Source organism: Physeter macrocephalus, chromosome 20 (genome assembly GCF_002837175.3).
Source record: "Physeter macrocephalus isolate SW-GA chromosome 20, ASM283717v5, whole genome shotgun sequence".
Classification (NCBI taxonomy): domain Eukaryota; kingdom Metazoa; phylum Chordata; class Mammalia; order Artiodactyla; family Physeteridae; genus Physeter; species Physeter macrocephalus.
Window position 1 is genome coordinate 89,944,486 of NC_041233.1, and position 25,095 is coordinate 89,969,580.

Consider the following 25,095-nt stretch of genomic DNA (forward strand, 5'->3'; position numbering starts at 1 on the left):
CCTGTTGTTTGCTGTTACCTCTGCCTGGGCCACTCTTCCTCCAAGGGTTTGGCTTCGGTGTATCTTCCTTCAAGAAACCTCCCTTGACTCCCTGCGACCCGGGGAGGTACCCTTCTTGGGAGTTCCCATGGCAACCACTACTCAGTCTAAGGGTAGCCCTTCTCACACTGTTTTCTTGTTTTGTTTTTTGTTGCTTTATTCCCCCACCCCCATGAGTGAGATTGTTTCATACTTGTAGCACATTTAGGTTCTTTGGTCATATTCTGCATGCCATGCTAGGATCACCTGACCTCCTAAATGATTTTTTAAATTTGCATATATTAAAGGTTTATGCTCTGTGCTGTGAAATTCGATTTCACGCATCTGCCACTGCAGTTATCACACAGGACAGTTTCACTGCCTCGAAAGCTCCCCTGCGTTCATCTCTCCAACACGCCCTCCCCACCTCAGCACACTGTTCTACCTGCCCGTTTACCTGACTATCTCCCTCTCGGGTTCAGGATCCGCTCTGTTGAACGCGGGGTCCCCAGGATGAGGCAACACCTGACACCCTGAGGAGACTCTACCGATATCTGTCAAGTCCAAGAAGTGGAAACTCTTTTGGTGCACCGACAGCTCAAACATGTCCCTGAATGGCCGTGCAGGCTGCTCTAGGGCCCCAGCAGCACTTTTCCACAGCTCTTGCCAGATGCTTGTCTAAATGAACGGAACGCACAGATGCCTCAGGCTGCTAGCATGTCTGCTGGGCTCAGGCAGGGGGACCCACTCAGAGGGACCTGCTGCTCACGAAATGGGTGAGGGTCGACCTCACGAAAGGGAGGGTGTTGAGTGGGGAGCGCGTGGGGAACCCTGAGAAGCTTTGGTCGGGGAGCCCCACATTTCAACCAACACACTCCATGGCAGTCTTGGCGCTAGACGGGCACCATCACCGCGATGCTGCAAGAATCAAGGCACGCTCTGTGGACGGCTAGGCAGGCTGCAGTGAGGACTTGGCCTTGAAAGTCTAGGCCATGCTAGAGGCTAGAAATCTGCCTTTCTAGCTCCTATGATTTGAGAAGGAGTTGGGAGAACTCCCAAGGCTGTGGGTGGAGGGGAGATGCTTCTGAGAGCTGAACCGTCAGAGCCCAAACAATGGCTTTCTCTGTGCAGCTGGCTGTGCACCTGGTGCCCGCACAGGGCCCTCTGTGCTTTTGTCCTTCCGCACACAGTGCTGTCCACACATAGACGGGGCTTATAAATACCCTCCAAGGGAGAAGTGAAACCACTGACCAGTTCTCCTTTTCTCTGCTGAGCTGGCGCCCAGCAGCTACGAGCAGCTGGCACAAACTCCCATTCCCCAGTGTAGCGGCTCAACCCGTTCTTATTATTTTACGGTTGGGAAGCTTTTGGCAAACATCCTGTTTAGAATAAAATGGGACTCGGACTGACTATCGGGGGCTAAATTTACCACCTAGAAACTTCGAACAAAATGAAAGAGAAAGCAAAGGGAAAGGCAGGCCTACAAGTACACCATCCACAGAGAAGGAACGTCAGCGTCTTCTGGCAGCGAGCTTTTTACCTGCACGTAGAAGGTCCTGGAGCTGGTTATTATTTCAAACAGGTTGTCCCTCATCAGCAGATCGCTAGACAGAGAAAGAGATAGAAAGTTACCAGGCATGCTGGTCACCCGTTGAGGACTTGATTCACCCTGAGGCAGGTACCCGTGCCCCCTACCCTAAAAAGGGGGTTCACAGGCCATTCCTCCTGCTGCCCTACCTCAGAGGGCATTACAGGGCTTCCTCTAGCTTCACTTCCTGGAGGGTCTCAAGTGGTTTAACCATCCCCGTGGAGCCCCCTCCCCAATACACACCACCACCAGTTCTAACAGGACAAAGCTCCTCGGCCTCCAAAACCTCTTGCCTCAATGCACCACACCCCACACCGTCTACGACTGTGTGTTCCTTTAGGGGCTCAGATGTACTGATACAGTGCTTGGTGAGAAGTACTGTTTCAAGTGTTTTTATTTGAGGGTCAAGTAGATGAAAATTTTATTGGTTTTATATATATATACACAAGCACACACTGTTCTATGTCCATTATGCTCCGTTATATATATATTTCATATACATATATATTATTGAGAGAGGGACATATAACAGTATATTTGTAAGATAAAAAACAGTATATTCATTTCAGGTGTACAACATGATTTGATATTTGTATACACTGCCAATGATCACTGTCTCGTAACACTCAAATTTTTTTTTCTCGTGATGAGATTATAGCTTTAGCAACTTTCAAATACAAAATACAGTGCTGTCAACCACAGTCACCGTGCTGCACATTCCATCCCCAGGACTTACTGATTTTATAACTGGAGGTTTGTATCTTTCGACCCCCTTCACCCATTTCGGCCACTCCCCACCCCCCGCCTCTGACAACCACCAATCTGTTCTTTGTGTTTTTTAATGTGTTATTTCATCCAATCTTCCCAACAATCCAATGAGGCAGTAAGACTTTCCCCACTTTATGGATGGGGACACCCAGGCTCAGAGAGGTTCCATGACTTGTCCATGGCACCGGAGTAAGGAACCGGCAGGGCCAGGATTTGAAACCGGGTCCGACTCCAGAGTCTACGCTCTTAGTTACTCCACTGCCAGGTGCCTCTCCTAAGGGACCCGAATCTCTTATTTCCAAAGCCTTTCTCCACCCACACAGCAACTGCATCAGCTTCACTAAATCCCTGCTCTCAGGAGGGGACTGGATGCTCAAGAGGAAAAAGGGAAGGAGAGAGTAGACCACTTGAAGACGCTTCAAACTGAGTGTGAGGTTTGGAAGAGGGAACCTGCCTCCGCAAGGAAGACGGCGAGAGGTAGCTGATGCTCAGCCACAAACCTCCAATCAGCCGAAATTATTTACAGGGTGAAATGCCTGCTCCGTGTATCCAGTCACCGTGGGGAACATATACGGAGTAAAAGATCCAATTCCTTCCCCATGAAAGAACATAAAAAAGCAAAACTATACAGTCAGATGTTAGACTGCGTGTTATATGCCAAGAGTTAGAATAATTCCAAGAAAGGACTAATCACAGGGGGACTCCCCCGGTGGTCCGGTGGCTGAGACTCTGCGCTTCCACTGCAGGGGGCCCCGGGTTTGATACCTGGTTGGGGAACTAAGATCCTACGTGCCACGTGGTGTGGTCAAAATATTAAAAAAAAAAAAAAAAAAGAAAGAAAGAAAGAAAGGAAAGGACTGATCACAGGCAGGGCTGGCTTCAGGAATCGGGACTCGGAAGGAAACGGCAGGTGCGCTGCCAGTGACCTGGGCACCTGGGCAAAGGAGGAGCACAAGACTAAAGACCCACATGGGCGGGGACAGCACTCAGGGGGTCAGACGGACCTGGGGCCCAATCCTGATGCCCCTGGGAAAAGGTATTTTAGGAATATTTTTAAAACTTTGTGAGCCTTTTTCCCCAACTGTAAAATGGAAATCAGAAGCCCTCCTCTATCAAGCTTCTCTCCACAAAGATCAGTTATAAGTTGTATAAGGCATCTCATTATATGAGGCACCTGGTACAATGAATGTCACATGGTGGCCATTTGAAATGCATTTCATACGCTATTATAATTACTTTCTGAGTATCTGAGTGGAGATGGCTCTTCTTTCTGGATAAGATGGTTTAACCTTTTAAACTACTCATGTACATACAGCACAATCATGTAATCTACTACAGAGGAGGTAAAGGCAAAACGGGGAGGAAATCCCCACCCTTTTCATATCTACTTCTCAGGCTACATGTCGCCTTTTAATTCAACTCAATTCAATTCAACAAAACGTTAACTGACTACTGAGATGCCCTGACCCCTGTGACTGGGTTTGGGAGACCCCAGTCTCACAGGCCTGGAACCTGCAGAGTCTCGGCAACTTCCTTCCCCAAGGATCTTCAACTCCCTCAATTCTCTTCCTCAGAGTTCAGTCTGACTCTGGCTCGGGCAAAGTGCAAAGCGCTCTTAGGAACGAACATTATCTGGGTTCCCTAAGCTGCCCCAATATGCCCATCAACCTGCACGGGCCTCCAGGGTCAGGAACAAGCCCCATCTCTCCTCCACCCACTGTCACCTCTGGAGCCACACTTCTGCAACTTCCATCTGTAGCACCTTTCACGAATGATAATTTGTCGGTGGGAACTTCCCTCATCTTCCATACCCTGCAACTGCCGTTTGCAAGGCTCACAACAGTCCCTGCTTCCTTGGGCCACAAAACACCTCGTTTTCATGCAAGACCCTCCCATGCCTTCATGTGAGCCTGCTGCTAACAGCTTCCCTGGGGACGCAGGCTCTGCATGCACAGTCCGTGGGACGGAGATGCAATATAATACCCCTACAGACTGCAGACTGAGGGCCAAATGAGGACTGCTAGATGCCCGGATGCCCTTGGGTCTCTAAAGTTTGGTTCCAGGGGCACCTGTATGGGTGTTGGATATGGGAGAGCCCTCGAAGAGGCCCCAGGTCCCAAACTCGTCCTATGCTCTGTGGCACTGGAAAGGTGACCATTTCCTAGTGCAAAGAGGAACACATTAAAACTACTTCCTCGTCCTGCCCAAGAGCATTGCTGTGAATCATCCTCATGTTAAGAAGACGTCAGGGACTTGGTCAAAATGGGGAGAAGAGAAAGGCATAACAAGTTCAGGGCAGAGGCATTGGCATAAACAGGGGTCTGAGCAGATGCACTGAAAAGCAAGTGACTAAGGGCACAGTCCCCCTCCACCTCCGAGCCCAGGCCTCCTGTGAGATGAGCAGCTGACCCCTGAGAAGAGCCTCTCCTTTGCTCTATATCCTTTCTTTTTCTCCATCAGAAAAGTACCCCATAGGCTCATTTCAGGAGTGAGAGTAAGGGGGATGGGAAGAGGGGTAGGTTTGCCCAGCGCCATTTCACAGCCGCGGCAGCTTGGATGTGGAAAGTCAGCCACAGATGTCAGGGAGACAACATCTTCCTGCTCTTGGAAGAAGGTTCTGGAATAGAGCCTCAGAAGGGGAGTAACAGAAGAGTTAAGGCTGAGACGAAGTGAGAGAGTGGCATGGACTTACATATACTACCGTAAAAGAGATAGCTAGCGGGAAGCAGCCGCAGAGCACAGGGAGATCAGCTCGGTGCTTTGTGACCACCTAGAGGGGTGGGATAGGGAGGGTGGGAGGGAGGGAGACACAAGAGGGAAGAGATATGGGAACATATGTATATGTATAGCTGATTCACTTTGTTATACAGCAGAAACTAACACACCATCGTAAAGCAATTATACTCCAATGAAGATGTTAAAAAAGAAAAAAAAGAGAGAGTTAGGAGGGCACGTGGAGTTCTGACCAGAGAAGAATAAGCAGAGACAATTACCCAGACTTGACCAGACACTCGTGGGTCTTGAGAACATCCTTGAGGAATATGGTACGCAGCGGTTCTCGGTCCTGGGGGCAAACAGAGAGAGTGCATGAGGCTGCCAGCCCAACGCGCAGACCAGGCAGCCATCGTCATCAGAGACGACTGGCTGAAACCAGGTCGCAAGCTAGACAAGGTCTCAAAAATAATCAAGAGAGGGAAGAAATCTAAGAAGATGCTCTGTGGCCCTGACCACGAAGGCAGGGAGTTCAGGCCACTTTACATCACCGGGAAGATGCGCACACCGGGCGGACGGAGGTTAGACACAGGCACCCCCGGGGTCCGTGTGCCCACATCTCTGCTCAGACACACACGCGTGGGTGTGACTCCTGTGCCTCTGCCCCCCACGGCCTCTCAGGCGGGCCCCGGAGTGACTACAAACCTGCTCACACTTGAAGTAGCAGATGGTAAAGTCGTCCAGCGCAAAGAAGCGCCGCTTCCAGCTCTTGCGCTGGAATAAAGGGTAAAGAGCAGGATGTTAGAAGAGTTCCCAGCATTTCCGGGGGTGCGTTCTGGTTCTAAGATCCTGGGGACCCCGCCCCACCGAAGCCAGGCTCCCACACTGGGGTTCCGGGGCAAGGACTTCTTCTCATGGGGCGACTCCTCGGATCACCTCGAGCTGCGGGGCGGGAGTTCTCCCCACCCCAGCCTCTCCCTGGTTTGGGCGGTTTGGGCCTGGCTGGCTCCACGCTCCTCTTTGCAAACTGCCCTCCCCTCTGCCTCGCCCACACCCACTGGCTACCGGGGTCCCCAGAACCCCTCCCAGCCCCCCCCCCCCGCATGGCCACTCACCACATTCCCTTGCTTCACACAATAGCCGCTCTTAATGAGGGGGGGCCCGGTGGGGACACGGCAGCCTGTCGTGGGGATGCAACTCTGAGACCTTCGAAGGATGGCGTGGGAGCCGGGCTCACTCCCTTCCTGCCCATCCCCACCGTTCTACAAGGAAACAGCTGCAGGATTAGCGCCTCCCCCTCCTGACGCAGCCACACCCCTGACCCCACCCTCTCCGGCCAATCATCTCTTCCTCTTGGGCCACGATGGCAGTCAAGTGAGAAATAAACCAGATGGGTAAGCTGGGACGAAGTGAGAGAGTGGCATGCACTTATATACACTACCAACTGTATAACACATAGCTATCTAGTGAGGAGCAGCCGCATGGCACAAGGAGATCAGCTCGGTGCTTTGTGACCACCTAGAGGGGTGGGAGGGAGACGCAAGAGGGAGGGGATATGGGGATATATGTATACGTATAGCTGACTCACTTTGTTATACAGCAGAAACTCACACACCATTGTAAAGCAATTATACTCCAATAAAGATGTTAAAAAAAAAAGAAAGAAACCAGAAAAAAAAACCTTTAGCTTTGCCCCGGGAAGGCACTGTACGGGGTGCGTTCACAGACCAAGGCTGGGGAGGCTGGGCAGACCCGGGAGAAAGGGAAGACTCTGAACGCAAACCGGACGAGGCCAAGGGACAGTGGGGCTTCTTTCCAGCCATCCTCGACCCCACTTCTCACGGGGTTCACAAGTGCCAGTCCCCGTGGATGATGCAGAGCCGTACCGCCACAGAACTTCAGATGCGGTGGCCTCAACTTCTGCACTGCCGGTATCTTCTTGACCACCCCATGTGCACCGGCTCTGCTACCCTCACCCCTTCCTCGGTCCAGCCCTTCTGTCATGTCACTGACACACCACGGACACCCCCGAACCCCTCCGCCCTCTGGCAGCCCCAGGCCCCAGCACCTGGTTGATGGGCGTGTGTACCACCACGCCTCCGATGATCTCTGTCTTGTAGGCCACCTGTGGCTTCTTCTCTAGGGCCAGAGGAGTTGCTAGGCTCTTGAGAACTTCGGTGGTCAGGGGCAGGTTCCCAACTTTGGGTACCTGGGAAGAATGACAGAACAGTTAACAGGGAACAGAAGGCCTAGGAAAAGTGGGGAGGCAACAGCAGGAAGGGGGAGGGGAGGAAAGCTAATGTATGAAATTATAGCACGACGCCCCTCTCCCCGCTACCCTTCCATCCATCCAAACGTGTATGTGAGGAATTCAGCAAGCCACGCCCACCACTCGCACACACACTCAACAAATGTACTGAGCACCTACTATGTGTCAGCCCTTGCCTGGCTAGAGACCAAAGGTAAAACAGCAAACACAGACACATGTCCTGCCCTCACACCACATACGTGCTGATCAGGGAGACTGACCAAAACTACAGAGCAAGACTAACTATCAGAATAATTACAAATCGTGGCGAGTGCCACGCAGACGATAAACAGGAGCTGAGACTGACAGCAGCAGGGGAACGACTTGAAATGGAATGCTTGGCGTGGCTGGTGTGGGTGGTGGAGGTCTCCAAGGGGAGAGATGCTGAAACAGTAACCTGGTGGACGAAAAGGAGCCAGGAACATAAAGATGGGAGAAAGCACGCTCAGCAGTGGGTAAGATGCCTGTGGTATATGGTACAGGACTCGGGGAACATGAGCTCTGGAGCCCCAGGGCCTGGGGTGCAACTCCTGACCTGTCACTAACTGAGCGACATAGTCATAGAGTTGTCACGGTCATCAAATGATAGAGGATATAAATTTCAACACTTTAGAAATATGAATAAAAATACAAAAGTATTTTAATTGTCAAAATATTCTAAGTAGGGCTTCCCTGGTGGCGCAGTGGTTGAGAGTCCGCCTGCCGATGCAGGGGACGCGGGTTCATGCCCCGGTCCGGGAGGATCCCACGGGCCGCGGAGCGGCTGGGCCCGTGAGCCACGGCCGCTGGGCCTGCACCTCCAGAGCCTGTGCTCTGCGGCGGGAGGGGCCGCAGCGGTGAGAGGCCCGCGTACCACAAAAAAAAAAATAATAATAATAATAATTCTAAGTAACTTTTTATAAATGGTGCTAACATTTACAAATGCAGCCCTTTCTGTGGAATGAGTTATCTTTGCTCCTCTCCATGACGGAGTTCGAGCACCACTGCTAATGAAAGAATCACGGAATTTTTAGGGCAAGTTTGAGACCACAGGTTGCAAACTGGTGGCCCAAAGGTAGACTTGCCCCAACTGTGTTTCATTTGTCCTATCCAGTGTTTTTCAATCTGCTGTTAAAATCTGGGATATTTCACGTAAAAATCTTGATTTCCAGTGAAGCAGCTGTCCACTCTTCGGACGGGGAAAAGATTCTTCAGTTTGCCGCGGTCCTGAACATCCTCCCAACCCGAGGTCATTTATCCTCATTCATGTTGCCGCTTTTCTTCCTCCTTGTCCATTTCTCATTTATACTGGAAAATTTTTCATCACAAGAGAGGCCCAGAGTAGTCCAGTTTTCTGCCCAAAGCTGATTAATACCTAGACAGAGACCAGACCCTGACGCTGCCCATGCAGTACCCACATCACAAAGCCTGTCCTTCCACAGATGTAGAGAACAAACATACGGACACCAAGGGGGGAAAGCAGGGGCGGAAGACTGGGGAGCGGAGATGGTGTGATGAATTGGGAGACTGGGATTGACATGTATACACTAACATGTACAAGATAGATAACTAATAAGACCCTGCTGTATAAAAAATAAAATAAAATAAAATTCAAAAAAAAAAAAAGCCTGTTCTTCACAAGGACTCAACGCCCCATGTGGATCTGCCAGGAAAGTAACTGCAGACACCATGAGAAAAACTAACGTCCTCTTCCACTTCTTCTACAGCCCTGGGAGCTAGAAAGACCTAAGAATCCAGACTGTTCAGGAGCTCACGGCCCAAGGATATATTGTATAAAGCAGGGAATATAGCCAATATTTTGTGATAATTGCAAATGGAAAGGAACCTTTAAAAACTATATAAAAATTAAAAATTAAGGGACTTCCCTGGTGGTCCAGTGGTTAAGAATCCGCCTTCCAATGCAGGGGACGCAGGTTCAACCCCTGGTCAGGGAACTACGATCCCGCATGCCTTGGGGCAACTAAGCCCGCGAGCCGCAACTACAGCACCCACGCGCTCTGAAGCCTCTGCGCCACAACTAGAGAGAAGCCTGCACGCCGCACCGAGGAGGCCACGCACCACAGCAGAGGATCCCACATGCTACAACTAAGACCTGATGCAGCCAAAAATAAAATAAATAAATACTTTTTTGTTTTTGTTTTTGTTTTTTTGCGGTACGCGGGCCTCTCACTGCTGTAGCCTCTCCCGTTGCGGAGCACAGGCTCCAGACGCGCAGGCTCAGCGGCCATGACTCACGGGCCCAGCCGCTCCGCGGCATGCGGGATCCTCCCGGACCGGGGCACGAACCCGTGTCCCCTGCATCGGCAGGCGGACTCTCAACCACTGCGCCACCAGGGAAGCCCATACTTTATTTTTTAATTAAAAAAAAAAATAAACTATTGCAAGCCACGGGGGAAAAAAAAAAAGAGCTCACAGCTCAGGGCCACAGGAGAACTCTGCCTGCCAAGGACAGGGACCAAGGGCCACACCCCCTGGCATCTATCGAAAGGACTAAGACCATCATGATTACACTGGGGCCCCAGAAAGGAGACAGGGCCCCTCTTCCTGGCCTGTGCACTCAGCTTAGACCATGGTGACCTCTGCCCGCCAATTCTCCAGATTGGGCCAGAAATCCACCCTGTCCTTTCCTTCTGGCTGAGGGACAACCGCAGCTCCCATTGCTTTGGGCCTCTGTTCAGTGCCAGGCAAAGTACCCATCTCTTTACTGCATTATCTCTCATCTCAGACGATCTTATCGGGTAGGCCTTATTTTCTCCATTTCACAGATGAAGTAAACTAAAGCTCATTGAAATGAAGTAATTGCCCCACTGCTAAACACCACTACCTACCTACCTGGACCACCCTTTCCGATTTCTCTGTGTTTTGCTCTGATATGAGAGAATTCTTTAGGGATGTGGATTAGTGCTGGGGTGTCCAGAGATATAATCACCGGGGAACAACACAACTGCCTCCAAATGACCCAAATGAATTCCTGAAACCCAGCAAAGAAGGCGGGAAGTGGCCTTTCAGCGTGTACGGTGGCCAGAAGAGGACTCCTGGCGACTTGGCTGTTGTCCCTACATCGTGGGCTGCCTCTGGCCAACCACCTGGAGCCTCTGCAAAGCTGTTTCCACTTCCTGAGACTCTGAATCAGCCTGTGGAGGGCAAACTCACCAATAACTACACTCCAGATCTTGAAAACAAGTTCATCCTCTTGGTTTGTGTATCTCCCAGAATCCCAGTGAAAGGTGGGACCCCTTTCACCCACCGTGGAGGGTCCTCTGATGGGGGAGGTCCACAGGGTTCCCATTTGCAACGTGAAACGAAATTTGCAAGGAGTCACCTTTCTTCCCACCAGGCATGGCTAGATTGCTACAAGGAATAATCCAACTTGGGAGGGAAGGGGGGGAAAGCTGTGCTTTACTTCTACTGCTCAATTTTCAACCCTTTTGAAAAACTTTAGTGAGTTGAATAATGTCTCCCAAAATTGTCCACCCATAACCTCAGAACGTGACTTTATTTGGAAATAGGGTCTTCGCAGATATAATTAAATTAAGATGAAGTCATGCTGGTTTAGGGTGGGCCCTAAGACCAATGACTGATGTCCTCCTAAAAGGAGAGGTCACACAGACACACAGGCCATACAGTGGTGGAGACAGAGATGGAGAGATCCAGCTATTAGCCGGGCAACGCCAAGGACGGCCGGGGGCCACCGGGAGCTGGAAGGATTCTCCCCCGAGCCTTCAGGGGGCACGTGGAGGGCCCTGCCGACACCTTGATTTCAGACTTCTCAGGACCATGCGAGAATACATTTCTGCTGCTTTAAGCCGCGCAGTTTGTTACGACAGCCCAAGAAAACTAACACAGGAACACTGATACTCCGAGCGAACTCATTTCTTTAAATATCATTATGTAGACCATTATCTTCAATCATAAGAACTCAACGACCCAGCACTAAATGACCAGTGATCTGCGGGCAGAAAAACTGGCTCCTGACCCTGGGAGGATCACTGATCTCCAGGCACTTCCACTGCCTCGTTTATAAACAGAGATAATCATACCTGCCCTCCCTACCTAAGGTTTTCACAAGGCTAAAAGCAGCCATAGATATAAGAGTGGTGTGTAATCTAACCTCTTTTACAACTGCTGCTCATTTTTCATATATTTATAAACTCTTTGAGATCTTGGAAGTCAGAAGGTCCTGGGTTTGAACCCCAGCTCTGCCATTTACTAAACTCTAGATTTGGGGCAAGACTCTCATTTCCGTTTTCCTCATCTTAAAAACGGCAGTGAATGCACCTGTCTCACAGGAGTGACATGAGGGGTGAAGAATGTGGCCCGTGAGAAAGCTTGGTTCACTGGATATGCTGTCTGTGTCTTTCATCTCTGCATCTCCCCTGGGATGCTTCACTTTGCACACAAGGTGCCCTAAGATAAAAATGCATGGAATCAGGCAGTAGGGTACCCCTCCTCTTCCTTCTGTCGCACAGAACCCTTGGCGGGAGGAGTGGAGAGATGTATAAACGGAGCAAAGGAAAGTCAGGAGGACGCTGGAGGTTACGGAGCCCCTGCAGAGGCTGTGCCATCCCCGCAGGCCTCTGGACTCCAGGCCTCTCGGTACCATCTCGCTGCCTCCCACCCGTCGCCAATCACTTCTGTCCAGTGGGGCCAGGAAAGAGGATGGGGAGCTAGCTGCTTAGAGCAACTCTACACTCAAGGCACAACAGCAAGGCAAAGAGGCCACCGCTGCCTTGCAGGCTGTGTAGCCCAGTTCACCAGGCAGGACCAAGGGAGGAAACACTTAACGAGAAGAAGGTATTAGACATTGAAAGAAACTCCCCAGATTGTGGAAGACACAGAAGGGTGAAGACCTCAACTTGAATGAAGAAAACCTTTACTAAAAGAGCCACACACACAAACATGTGGGTAGCAGAAGGGAGTTAGCAGCTTCCTCCCTCATGCCACCCTGCCATTTCTCTCTCTTTTCACAGGTTTACCAACGTTTATCAGAATAATGAGCCAACAAGCAAATCCGCTTTGTACTCTGCTTGGGTGCGGTATCACAAGTGCTGGGTAGAGTGTACAGGTTTCTTCTATTACTTTATTCACGGGAACGCCTGAGACACCGGGGAGAATGATGTGCCCCAGCACAGACTGGTTGTTACCGGGAGTCACTAGAATGTAAGCCTTTCTGACTGTACGATACAGAAAATCAAGCTTTTCAGCAAAGCGTGGATTGCATGCCCGAAGCCTGCCTATATTATCAGTTAAAGGTCCAGTTTTTTCCAAACATAGTTTCCCCCTCTCTTCCTCCCTACCCATCTCCCTTTCTTTTTCTGTATCTCTAAGAAAGGAGTTCTTCGTTAGCCAAGTCAAGGAAAACAAGAGTCCTCACAGAACAACCAGTGAACTGGTGCTTATAAACGGAAGGCTTTCCCAGGACAGGTCGGTGGATGGCCTGGACTGGTCCCCAGGTGGCTTCTTAAAGTCAGAAGAGTCTCACCCGAGCCAGGAGAAAGTTCTGACTTCCCTCCTCATGTGAGTTTCCTTTACTCTGTTTCCCGGAGTCAGCAATCCGTTTTCCAATCCCACCACATTCTGAATCAGCATCCCAGAATGACCCAGACCACGACCGACCAGGAGCCCTCCCAGGAAGCACAAAGGGGACACTCCATAAACTTCCCCTTGAACTTGATTCAAACTCAGACTCTCAGTTCAACTTGTGGTCAGTCAGCCAAGGTGTGAGAAGAGGTAGGGGAACTAGTCTGGAACAGGGTCCTGGGAAAGTCCCTGCCGCCATCTGGGTCGCTCCCGTGAGGGGAAGAGGCCCTGACTCCCTCCAGAAAGGAGAAAGATCATACGTACAGTGATTTTGCTGGCTTGGTTCAGGGCTTCGACCCAGTCCTTCAGATCTTTCTGGTCATTGGCTTGAAGAAAATACCTCTGCGAGAGGGCGTTGATGACTGCAAAAGGCACGGGGGAGAAGAGAGAAGAACCCAGGTCAGAACACACACAACACAGAGACCCCACAAAACTAAGGCGCTTCAACTAGCAGGGCGGAGGATCCCCGCCACGCAGACGAAGATGCTTCCCACGGTGCAAAGTCACCTGCCTGAATATCTGGGAAGCAGCGGGCTCTCATTTTTGAAAGGTGTGGATTATTCCATTGGCCACAAGACAACAACAATAGCCTTAATGTGCTGCAGTGCAGTGAGGCAGCTCATCCGCCATCCATAAGACACACGCTTGGACAGCTTTTCAGAGGCGCCAAGAGACTGACAGTCGTGATGATACATATATAATTTTGGCCCCAGTGCTCCTAGTTTCCACTGGCACAACTGACCCGGGTTAGGGGTCTTGCCTGTGGTTGAGAAATGTAACTAAGCTTGCCTGCGATCAAGTCTGTGACCCGGACCTCATTTGCAACCTGGTCTTTCCTCTGAGCACTCCAGAAAGTCAACAATTTACTTTTGGGTTCATTTTTTTTTTTTTTTTTTTTTTTTTTTTAAGATCCGCTGACCACAAAATCTGAGAGTCCTGTTGGAGCTTGGTCATGATATTTAAAGGGGGTGGGAGAAAGAGCACAAAAGAAGTTTGAAGCCACCTGAAGTTGGGAAAGGGGACAGCCCAAAGGACCATTTTACTTTCCAGGCATAAATAAGCCGGAACTGGAGGAGGTGAGCATTGTGGGGTAGACAGAGAATCCCTTAGTTCATTCATGTATTCATTCGGCAAATATTTAGTGAGTACCCGCTGTGTGCCAGGAACCACACTCTAAGTGCCGGGGATTCAGCAAAGACAAAGCAGAGGAGCAACCCTGCCTTCATGGAGCTCACACTCAGAACCAGAGAGACAACAGAAGCTATCTGTCAGCCTCTGCTCGAAGCACTCAGTACAGCACCGAGAAGGCAGTAGAAGGCAGTTAAATACTCATGATTCAAAGACCTGCCTCCACTGAGCGGCTCTGCTGCCTGTGTCGCTCCCACTGGTCACTCATTCGGCAACAAGACTCTCGACAGAACGTTCCTTCTTTTCTGTTATCCCCCCAACTCCTTCGAGTCTCCACGTCTCCTGAGCGCACCGTTACTCTGCTCTGAGATGAAGGTTCCCGAAAACTTCAGGTAGACACCCGGCACCCTGAGACATCACTGGCCCCTGTGCCTCTGTCTCATGTTGTTAACAATCTTTGCAGGGAGACCAAGGAAAGGAGTATCACTTGAGACCCACGGACACACGGCTGGGACAGCAGTCACTCGCACACACAGGGTATAAGTCACATGTGGTCACAGGACTGTCTCCACTCGAAAGAGGAAGCTGCTGTAGGAGTGTTCAGAAAACCCATCCTGGGCTCAGTACTTACCAAAGCAAAACGGAGTCTTGGGTTTCTGCTTTGGGGTGGCTATGCTCACCTAAATCAAATGAAAAATAAAAGAAACGTGAATCTGTTTCCAACAGTGTTGTAAAGTTGTGGGGTTTTTTTTAATCTCAAATTTTTTAAATTGGGAAAACTTTATACAAAAAGAAGAGTTATCTAAAACATATTTGAACATTTTAAAAACTAATAATTAAGTGGAAACCCTGTACTCATCATCCAGATCAAGAAAAAAGCCACTATGGGTCCTATTTCTTAGAAGCCCTGTGTGCGCCCCTCCCTGATAGAATCCCGTCCTCACCCCTCGGAGATAATCACTATCTTGATATCTGTGTTGAATCTTCATCCTTGCAAAAACTCTTAAAATCCACTGAGTCCTGATAAAATTCTCTTTGGACCACAAACAGGCACTGGCCCCATTCACAGGAGCAAGATTCCACTCCTCTCCCAACCACCAACCTCCTCCCTAAACAGCTCTTCGAATTAAAGGTGGAACTGTCACAAATACATAGATTCCAATCAGAGTTCGCAGAAAGGTGAGGCAGCGCGTCACTCGCTGCACTGGGACAACTGATCGATCTCCCTTATCTCTACCCTGACTGTTTCACCATGAAAATAAGCACTTGCCACCCGCCCAGAGAGGGGCCGATGGAATCAGAGAGCATACCCGTATTGAAGTAGAAGGGTTTTTCTATCTCCTGCTGTGTTATCTTGCTTTTTCAGGCCTGCCTCTTACATGTATGTTCCTGAGTATGTGCATGTTGTGAGCCCACCTCATTCAGGTTCAAATACACTGAACAAATAAAGGAAAGCATAGTCCATCATATAGGATTAGGTGACTGCCCTTGATGGAGGCTGAACCTCCCTGGAGCAGGCATCCACCACTGTACCTGGGAATTAAAATTAATACTGCCCGGAATACTCAAGACGGGAACCAAGGTGGCAGCCTATAAAAGATCAAAGGAAGGACAGGCGGTGCAGCCTGGGCTTCGGTGCCAGAGCACCAGGCCCCCAATCCCAGGCGGCCCAGTTGTCAAGACTCCTATTTCCTGTTCTATCAAATAGGGTTGGTAAATCACCTTCTCATAGGGCTACGGTGAGGATTAAATGTGACAGTGCAGGTGAAGCACTTAAGCCATCCTGTCATACAGGAGCTGCTCAACCAAGGAGGGGCTATTTACACCCACTCCACATACCAGTACAAGCCGTGCCGTGCTTGGCACGACGGGCAAAATGCTGAGGGCCTTGTGAGCTTCTCCGGGGCCTAAAAAAATGCAACATTAATAAATATTTAATTAAATGTCTGTATAACAGTATATCAACCTCATTGACAAGAATTTAAATAAATGCCTACAAGATGTCACACATTAAGTCAACTTCATTCACGTTTCAATTAAACAGTCACAAAAATCGCACTACATTCGAAAATAATTAGTAGCCTCGATTTTCTTGGTTCATAAGAATCCTTGGATGTGCAAGATGATAGCCGAGAAATTAGAGCCAATCATAAATTAAAATGAGTTACAGCCAAATCATTCCAAAAGTAAAATGATTTAAATCCTTTCAAATATCTTACAGCCAGACAATTAGAGTCAACGAGGGATGTGGGTGCATTTTGATACGTTTACCACGATGGGAGGTGGAGGACGGAGGGCCTAAGAAAGTGTTTAAATAGTCCCGAAAAACATGAAGATTTATGCAAAGGTAAGCCCCCATATCCTGAGTACAGACACACACAACGCAAATTCCGTTACATCTTCAGCACTCCGAGGAACCGTGCGCTGGAGCCTCATGACGTTGAGTCCTGGCCCCCGTGCCATCTTGTTCTCCTGGGATTCAGACCCCAGAATTCAATCTGAACCACACTGTGTGCCTTTACCCTGTTTGCCTCTGATGCTCTGATCTGTCAGTGACTCATGTGCTTCCTCCCTCAGCATCCGTGTTCCTGCAGGTCCTTGAGCCCGCAGCTCCTATGCGCCCTGCCCTTGGTTCCTGTATAACCTTGACCGTCGCAGAACTGCCTCGGCCATGCCGGTCCTCAGCGCCCACCTATCTCACGGCTGCCCTTCTACCTTTGGCTTTCAAATGGCAGTGAAAAGCTGGGTGCTTCGAGACTTTTCTCTGGCTTATTAGGAGACTTGCTCTTTCTCCCCGACGCTGACAATTTGTCATCAACAAGAGAGAGCACCACTGTGGACCCTTTCGCCCCGGCTGGGTGACAAACAGGCCCACTCTGACCACAACTTATTACCAGCCTATCCGGGGAGAACGTGCTTATTACCGGAACCCAAGCTTTCAAAGAGATCGCCTGGTTTTTCATTTGTTTTTGTATGTTTATCCAGCGTTCAGTTGGGGGTACGCCGATTACACGCACGCACGTCTATAATTTGCCTCGTGGTGACCACAGAAGGATTATTTGGCAAAGCAGCTCTTGCTGAATTAACAGGACGTCAGTTCCAGGTCAGCCCCGACGGGCTGTTGAGCAAGGGTAAGACCCTCAACATCTCTGATCAGCTTCCCGATTGGCAAAGCCAGAGTGGAATGACTTGTCCCCTTCTTAGAGTCCCGGAATGACGAAAGAAGAAAACGAAGTCATAGCTACTGGTTGCTGTGCCCTCCAAGAGAAGGGCCAGGGTTGGCGGCGGGGGGGGTGGCGGGTCTCACTTACCATGAAGAGGTATAGCTCTGGCCTCCCCCCAGCAGAATCCCTGCCGCCTGGGAGGCATAATCCCACTCCTCCCACCCCTACCGTCTGCTGGTAACCAGGACAGGCCGTGCAGCCTCCTTCACAAGAAGTGAAGGAACAGAGGCTCTTGAAGAAGCAGTGTGGCTCACAGGCTGACGCCGGCCGCAGTTAAGCAGCTGCACAACAGTGGTTGACTGATGGGTCCTCGGTGAGAAGGCAGCGAGAGGCGGTCGCGACGTGAGGGAGGGACGGGCACGGGTCACCCGCAGGGTGACGCAAGCGAGGCCGCCCCACAGCTCCACAGACTCTCAGGAACTTGCTCTTAGCAGATGGCGCACAGACCACAGGAGCAGCAAAGTCATGGGGCGCCGGGGCACTGCTAGCCCGCCCCACCCTGTCTGCCCTCGGCCGGAAGTGGAGCTGGGGCCCCTCTGGCAGGAGCAGCTGCAGCAGGCCCCGGTCTCGGAGCTCCGGTGCAGCTCGCGGCCTCCGTGTCCGGGGACACGCTGCCCCACGAGGTGGCGTCAAGAGCAGGGGAAGCGGCAACCGCCTACCCAGAGCAGTCGGGGGCGGGGCGGGGGCGGGGGGCTCTAAGCCAGGGTCTCTGGACCAGCTTCAGGGAGTCAAGGGGCCCTGAAGCCACAGGCAAAATCAGGGTGTGTGCACACATGCATGATTTACCTGGGAAATGAGAGCACGCTTTTCATCAGACTTTACAAAGGATCCCTGACACCCCGCCCCTGCAAAAGCCAGGAACACTGTTCCAGGAGGGTCTTCATTACAGTTAAGGAAGGGCCGGGCCCTGAGGAAACGCAGCGCGAGCTGGAGGTGGGACGGTGGGCCTGGCTGTGTGGAAGAGAAGGGCCCCCGGGCAAAGCGGGGAGGTGGCTAGCACCAGAGGCCAGCAACCATTTTTTTCTGGTTTGCCCAAGAATTGGTCCTGCCTCTGTCAACAGCCTGGACGACATCAAGTCAAGAACTTTTCTCTCTGCTGGCCTCTCTGAAGGACCCCATCTTCCCAACACCAGCCTGCAAGAAGGAGCACCCCTGAACGAAGAGGCCACACAGACGCTCCGGCCAGGCTGCTACTGCCGGTTAAACGCTTTTCTCGGGGAGGGAACACCGAGGGGTTAACGAGAAGTGACCCGGAATGCTGAATTTGATACCAGCACCCGGCTAAATGTTTTTCTGGGAAAACCCCTGCTTTCTGACATTGGGTCAGGCAGCAGTTAAAGGCTCTCCTCTCTGTGAAACCTGACCCAGTGGCAGATGTGGGTTTTGCAAAACCCGTCCAGTCCTGCCTCTCCCATCCATGAAGGGTAAAAGGCAGGACCATCCCTGCTAAATGACGGCAGCCTCCCAAGCTGAGAATTCTAGAAACCCTCATCTGAGCTGCGTTTATACATCACGATTCTGCAGGAGATTGTGTTCACTCTTCTCCCATCAGGAAAAACAACAACGACAAAACCCTCTCAAACAGGAGAGGGTTTGGAGTTTCATTAATATTGAGGTTCTCTGCTCCCCGCTCTCTGAATCCTCTTTCTCTGAACCTTCTAACGAAATGACCTAATGAGCTCTCAGCAAGACGGGACAGAAGAGGGGAGGGCCCAGGCCTCCGACCGACAGCTGGGCCGGGAGGCGGCCACATTCTAACCACAAGGCATGAAAATCGCCTGCTTCCACAGGCCCTTCCCCCTCCCCAGGTCCTTCCCTGCTCCCTCTAAGGCGCTCAGACACCGCCTGCAGCTTCTGCCTTGGCACCCGGCTGTGTCTGCCAGACTCTGGCCTGCAGCCCCTACAGCTGCTCCCACCTCGGGCCCAGCTGAGATGGAGGGCTACCCAAGGACTCCCGAGGCCTGGTACAAAAAGGAGCCAGGGGCCACTCAGATCAGGGCCTCATCCCCCTGAGGATGGGAGAACGTGGACGAGGAAGCCGAGGTCCCCAAGAGACTTGACGTGAGGGGTGTGTGGGGAGAGCGGGCCTTCCGGAACCTCGGTCCTGGCTGGGCGCCACCTGGCTCTCCTCACTGGACAGAGCTCCTCTTTCTAACGAGGCTCTAAATCTCCCGGCCTTTTTTTTTTTTTATCACTGCTGCACCACAGTTCAGCACTGGTGCCTGCTCCAGGGAGGGGCCGCTAAACAAAGCTGAATTCAGCAGCTACGTCTGGGCATCAGCAACCAGCCCCAGGCCCCACCCAGGTCTCAGCATGGAAGAGGGGCTGCTCTCGCCCTGTCTGTGCAAACAGGACCAGGGGATGGACTGTCGGCCTGCCCGCCGGACCCTCCAGCCCTTATCTGGCCGCTGAATGGCTTCCTGGCTCATCTGGGAACGTCCTCGGGGCGCTCGCTCGTAGCCTCCCCGCCCAGTCCAGGTGATGCATATGATTCCAGTGCAGCCCTCACTCCTTGTGAGCCATGCCAGTGGAAGCACGCCATTTGGGAGAATCCTTTTCAGTCACCAGGTTTTTTGTTGTTGTGTTTGTGTCCCTTTTTGTCCCGATTAAAAAAACAAAGTCACGTCCCACTCTTCCCTCCACCCCCATCCCTCCTTTGCGGGAGCTGGCAGCATCACTGACTGCTGGGTGCCAGGAGCGAGAGGCCGCAGGCCACCCTCCAAGAACCTGCAGACCACATGCCACCCCGCCCCGGTCAGCCGCAAGCTTCCACGGGCCACCGTGAGGAAGGGGAGCACTTTATGGCCAAGCAATGCCCGAGGTGTGACGCTTCCTCTGGTTCACATCCTCAACCTGCTCACGGACCATGAATCCCCAGAGCTCCAGGCCAACATTACCTTGGAGATGTAGGTCAGCTGCAAAGATCCGACGGCTCCTGCCCCAATTGCCAGGTTCTGCAAGACACATGTTTTGCGTTTTAAGGAGGATGCTCTCTGAGGCAGTGAAGCACGACTAAGAGACAGAAGACCGAGATTCTGGGTCCGTTGATGCCACTTTCTGGCTTTGCAACCTTGAGCAAGTCACCTACCTATTTCTTTTTTGATTTTTGATTTTATATTGGAGTACAGTTGATTAACAATGTTGTGTTCGTTTCAGGTGTACAGCAAAGTGATTCAGTTACACATATACATGTATCTCTTCTTTTTCAAATTCTTTTCCCAATTAGGTTGTTACAGAGTATCGACCAGAGTTCCCTGTGCTACACAGTAGGTCCTTGTTGGTTTTCCTTTTTAAATATAGCAGTGTGTACCTGTCAGTCCCAGACTCCCTAACTATCCCTTTCCCCTACCCTTCCCCCCTGGTAACCATAAGTTCATTCTCTAGTCACTTACCTATTCTTCAGTTCACTTTCCTCGTCTGTAAAATAGTGATAATTCTTGCCGTGGGTATGTGGACTTAACATTTCCCTTGGCCTCATTTATTATAGACAGGTATTCTAGTACAGTGGTTAAAACTGGGGGCTCCACCATTTGACTGTGAATAAGTTCCTTCACCGCTAAGCCTCAGTTTTCCCTTCTGTAAAAAGAAGGATAATGATAGTACCTACCTCACCAGACAGTTCTAAGGATGAGTTAATAGATTTACACCACCTGGAAGTGTCCCTGGTATACAGATGACTCTGAACAAGTGTTAGCTCTTTTACATATATATATATATATATATAATTCTTCAAATTCAAATTCTTTTCTTAACAAATAGGGTACAGGTTCACACAATATAGAAAAGAAAGAAAAGAAAAAAACATAGCTGTTCAGTCTATTTCAAAGGACACTTACGAGTACCAAATGGAATGATGTCTGTACATTATAAAACACTAAGTCAGTGCACTATTAAAACATCAAGAAACTCACAGGCACCTTGTCTGGCAATATTCTACCCTGGCACGATCTCTTCGGCTTTCTAACTTCTCCACTGTCAGAAATGAAGTGATGAAGACACACGGGCGGTAGCGTACCAAAAAAATGGCCAAGATGAGAAATCACAGCTGTGGAGTTCCTCATTTATAACTTGGCAAATCCAATCCCACAGGGACCTGAGAACGTGTCCATAGCTCCTGGTGGCCTCTTAAACTGCTGCCATAGGCCTCAAAGAATAACCTGGAAGCCCTCATTTTGAAGACCTGGGGTCTTCTCAAAGCAATAAACAGAGGCAAATCTAGGACAATGGGGATTTAGTAAACTTCCTAAAGGGTCAACGGCGAAATGACCTGTCATTCCAGGAGACTGCCCTTAAGAAATACCTTAAGTGGCAGGGAAGTGTCCTTCTAGGCCCAATGACCTAAATTCACATGCATCACTTGAAACAAAGGCAATGTGTGAAGTTTCCTATTCACAAGAAAATGCATGGGGATAAAACCACAACAAAAAGATTCTCAGAGCTCAAGAAATTTAGAGAGAAATCTAGAAAGGACATCTTCCCCCTTTTGCAAATGAGGCCATAAGTCTAAAAGCTGCTTTTGAGTAGCTGATTTAGCATTTTGAATATGGACGATTAGATTTACACATTTGTTTTAACTACATAGTGATTGCATTTGGTTTTTGGTTTTTGGTGTTTTTTTAGAAAAATCTCTATTGAGTAATGACAGATAGGCCTTGTATCCCTAAATCAGAGTCCATAAAGGAGCCACAGCACCCCAAAAGGCCAGTGCCCCGGAGGAGGCCGTGAACCACCCTAGGCCTCTGCTGGACACTGGGCACCTGGCCCTCCCCCAGCCCCCGTTCTGCACTTGAGGAAAGTGACTCATGAGCGAGGGGATGTGCTCAAGGTCACACAACTGGCTCGGGTCTCCTGACTTCCACGCTGATGCCCTAGAGGCAGCACACCGTCATTTCAAACCCTTGAGCTGCTGGAACTCCAGCTGAGACATTATCGCCCTAGGACCTCAGGCAAGTCACTCTACCTGTAAAACGTGGCTCATCCGCCCCATTTCCTCGGCTTGTTGTGAGAGTTACGTAAGAATGAACAGCGCAAGCCCAGCAAAGGGCAGCTCCCATCCCCGACCCAGAGCGCTAATTACAAGGACGCAGATGCCAAGTCTCAGGGCCACTCTTGCTCAACTTGCTCTCCTCACCCCAGACCGCAGCCTGAAGGCCTCCAGAGCCTTAGCCTGAATTACAAGCGATGAAGTGGGATTTGGGGAGCCACTCAGACACTAACCTGTGCGTCCTGCCAGATATGAGCTGATCCCATTCCAACGACTTCATCCCCCCTACCCTCCAGAGGGAGGGCAGCTCCACCCTCAGCCCCTGCCCCCCTGAGCTCTCCCGCTTCAGAGACAAGGCCACATCTGTCTCCCGGCCCAGCTACCCTGGGACGGGGGTGTCCCCACGGCCCACCCTCGGCCTGCCTGCTCCTAGGCTCACAGGCACCTCCCTCCTCCATGAGGAGCCAGGAAAATCTGACGCATGTCTGAAAATGCAGCTTGCCCCCACCTTCCTCCCTACCCAGGGGGAAGTGAGTGACAGGAGAAAATAGCGCCAAGATCACAGAGGCTTGATCCAGACGGATGGCTCAGTGTCTACTCCGACTGCTGGACCTCGGAGATGAATGACAACAGCTCGCTGCCAGGATGGCAGACACTTCCCGGGCCAGGAAGAATGTGCCAGCTGCCCAAGCAGAGGGCTTCGCAGCCAGATGTCAGCACAAGAACACCAGGAGCCAGCACCGGGGCAGGGCCAGGTGTCAGAGCCCAGGCAAGCACCATCTCCTCCGGGGAAAGGATGGGAGGCCCTGCCTTCGCAAAGCCTTGCTGTCCACCGCTGCAGCCTGCCCTGCCCTCCCACCCCCGCCTGAATTTGTGCACGCCGTCCTCCAACTTTGGTGCGCGTCAGCCTCTCCCGGGGAGCCTGTTTTAAAAGGCCCAGGCTCAAGCCTCACCCGAAAAAACACTGAATCAGAATCAAGTGGAATATGGTCAGAAAGTGCACATTCATTTTTTCAAGCATCCCCTAAATAGGCCCAAGTTTGAGAACACTGGTCTACGTGACGAAATCTAGCCCTGGATTTTTTGCTGTTGTTTCTGGCCACACGGCGCGGCTTGCGGGATCTTAGTTCCCCGACCAGGGATCGAAACCATGCCCCCCTGCGGGAGAAGTGCGGAGTCCTAACCACTGGACCGCCAGGGAAGTCCCCAGCCCTGAGTTTTGTATTGGAGTGTATTTTACTGTGAGTTTAAGTCTCTTCTTGCTAGATTTTAAGCACTTTGAGAACATGGGTAGCATCTTATTCCTCTACCCAGGAGACAACTCGATTTTTAAATGAAAACACGATTTGCATGGTGGTTAAGTTCACAAACCAGTCCTTAAGAGCCTGCTACCCTCATAGGATACCGGACAACCAGCACAGCTTCTCTCTACCACTGGCAAACACTGTGCCTTCGGGAAGACCTGTTCAAGTTCGAACTTGGGTGTCACTTGAGTCTGCAGTTCCCCTGTCCCGGGGCAGGGTTCCTGTGGGACAGGAACTGGGTGCAGGGGGGAGCGAAAGGAAAGAGTCCCCCAGTAGAAGAGAGTCAAGGACCTGGGGGAGGGAGTGGAGGAAGAGGTTAGGGAGGGGCCAGCAGACGGGGAGTGGAGACAGAGGTTGGTGGGGAGGCTGCCTGTACGGATCACCTGGGGACGTTTTCATACAAAGAATGCCCATGCTTCATTCCAGGGTTTGAACATAAAAGGTAGGGCCCAGGCACCTGTATGTTTTTAAAGCTCAAAGGCGATTCCACCCCACGGCCAGGTCTCCGGCCCCCAGTTGCAGACTCTGGCTGGGCCTGCTGACTCTGCACTGGAGACCCAGCAGCGGGTGAGAAAGGCCAGTCACCCTGTCGTTGCACCATCACCAAGAGGGAAGAGGAAGACGCCAGGGCAGCGGGCAGAGAGGGGGAAAGGAGATCCCAGCACCACGCTGGGTGTCTGTGAGTCAGGAGCAGCCTGTCCATTTCTGGGGCTTCTAAATTTTCTGGAACAACGCAGGGCATAGGGCACGTTCCGATTTAATGGCGGATGGTTTTAGGAAGACTCGGCCAACCCTTGCTTTCTGCTCAAGGGTTCTCCTGCCACCAAGGGCCTCAAGGGAGCTCCCACTCCCTTGAGTGGGAAGCAGGGGGTTGATTCTTTCCCATCACCAAGGAAGGAGCTGAGGTGCCCACAGAGATGTGACACACCTCCCGGGGGAAGCCTTTTTTCTAGAAGCAACATTGTTTCTTGAAAGAGAAAAATGTCCCCATCTTCTAGTGAGAGTAACAAGAACACAGAAATGACCAGAAGACCTATCTACAGATTCCTAAATTCATGGAATGTCAGCACCAGAGGGTTCTGCGGCCGCCCCATCCTTCACCACGAGTCCTCTAAGCCTCACCTTGGGGAAACGACGTCCTCAGGGAGCCGTGTGAAGACAGACAGAGGTCCTAACTCCCAGGGTCAATCGGGTGCTTTGGCAAAGCACAGCCCGAGAAAGGAGGGCGGAAACTGACAAATGTTTAGACTCTGTTTTGCACCAAGCCTGCTGCACGCTGTCAGTTCATCCTAACAACCCATTTCACAGGTGAGGAAACTCGGGATGGAGCAGGAGAGGCAAGTGCTCCGGGTCACGTGGGTACTGGGTAGTCAGGCGAGGACTTGAACCCAGCCCTTGTTGATCCTCAAATTCCATGCACTTTCCTTTATATCAGGCCACCTCCTGTGAGACGGTCCTTCACATCTACCAGGACCTGCTCA

General features: G+C 51.1%; 1 protein-coding gene across 4 annotated transcripts in view; it reads right to left on the reverse strand.

Annotated features, from left to right (window-relative positions):
* The window catches only part of PLEKHA2 (pleckstrin homology domain containing A2), a 55,970-nt gene that overhangs the window by 10,441 nt on the left and 20,434 nt on the right, over nucleotides 1-25,095 (reverse strand). For all 4 annotated transcript variants that reach the window (XM_055080950.1, XM_024131432.2, XM_007127444.4 and 1 more), the window contains exons 3-10: nucleotides 20,224-20,280; nucleotides 14,734-14,782; nucleotides 13,239-13,336; nucleotides 7,155-7,295; nucleotides 6,202-6,348; nucleotides 5,792-5,860; nucleotides 5,368-5,438; nucleotides 1,559-1,622 (exon numbers count right to left, since the gene is read on the reverse strand). In XM_055080950.1, coding sequence (XP_054936925.1) covers nucleotides 1,559-1,622; nucleotides 5,368-5,438; nucleotides 5,792-5,860; nucleotides 6,202-6,348; nucleotides 7,155-7,295; nucleotides 13,239-13,336; nucleotides 14,734-14,782; nucleotides 20,224-20,280 — 696 coding nt within the window. The remainder of the gene's footprint in view (nucleotides 1-1,558; nucleotides 1,623-5,367; nucleotides 5,439-5,791; nucleotides 5,861-6,201; nucleotides 6,349-7,154; nucleotides 7,296-13,238; nucleotides 13,337-14,733; nucleotides 14,783-20,223; nucleotides 20,281-25,095) is intronic.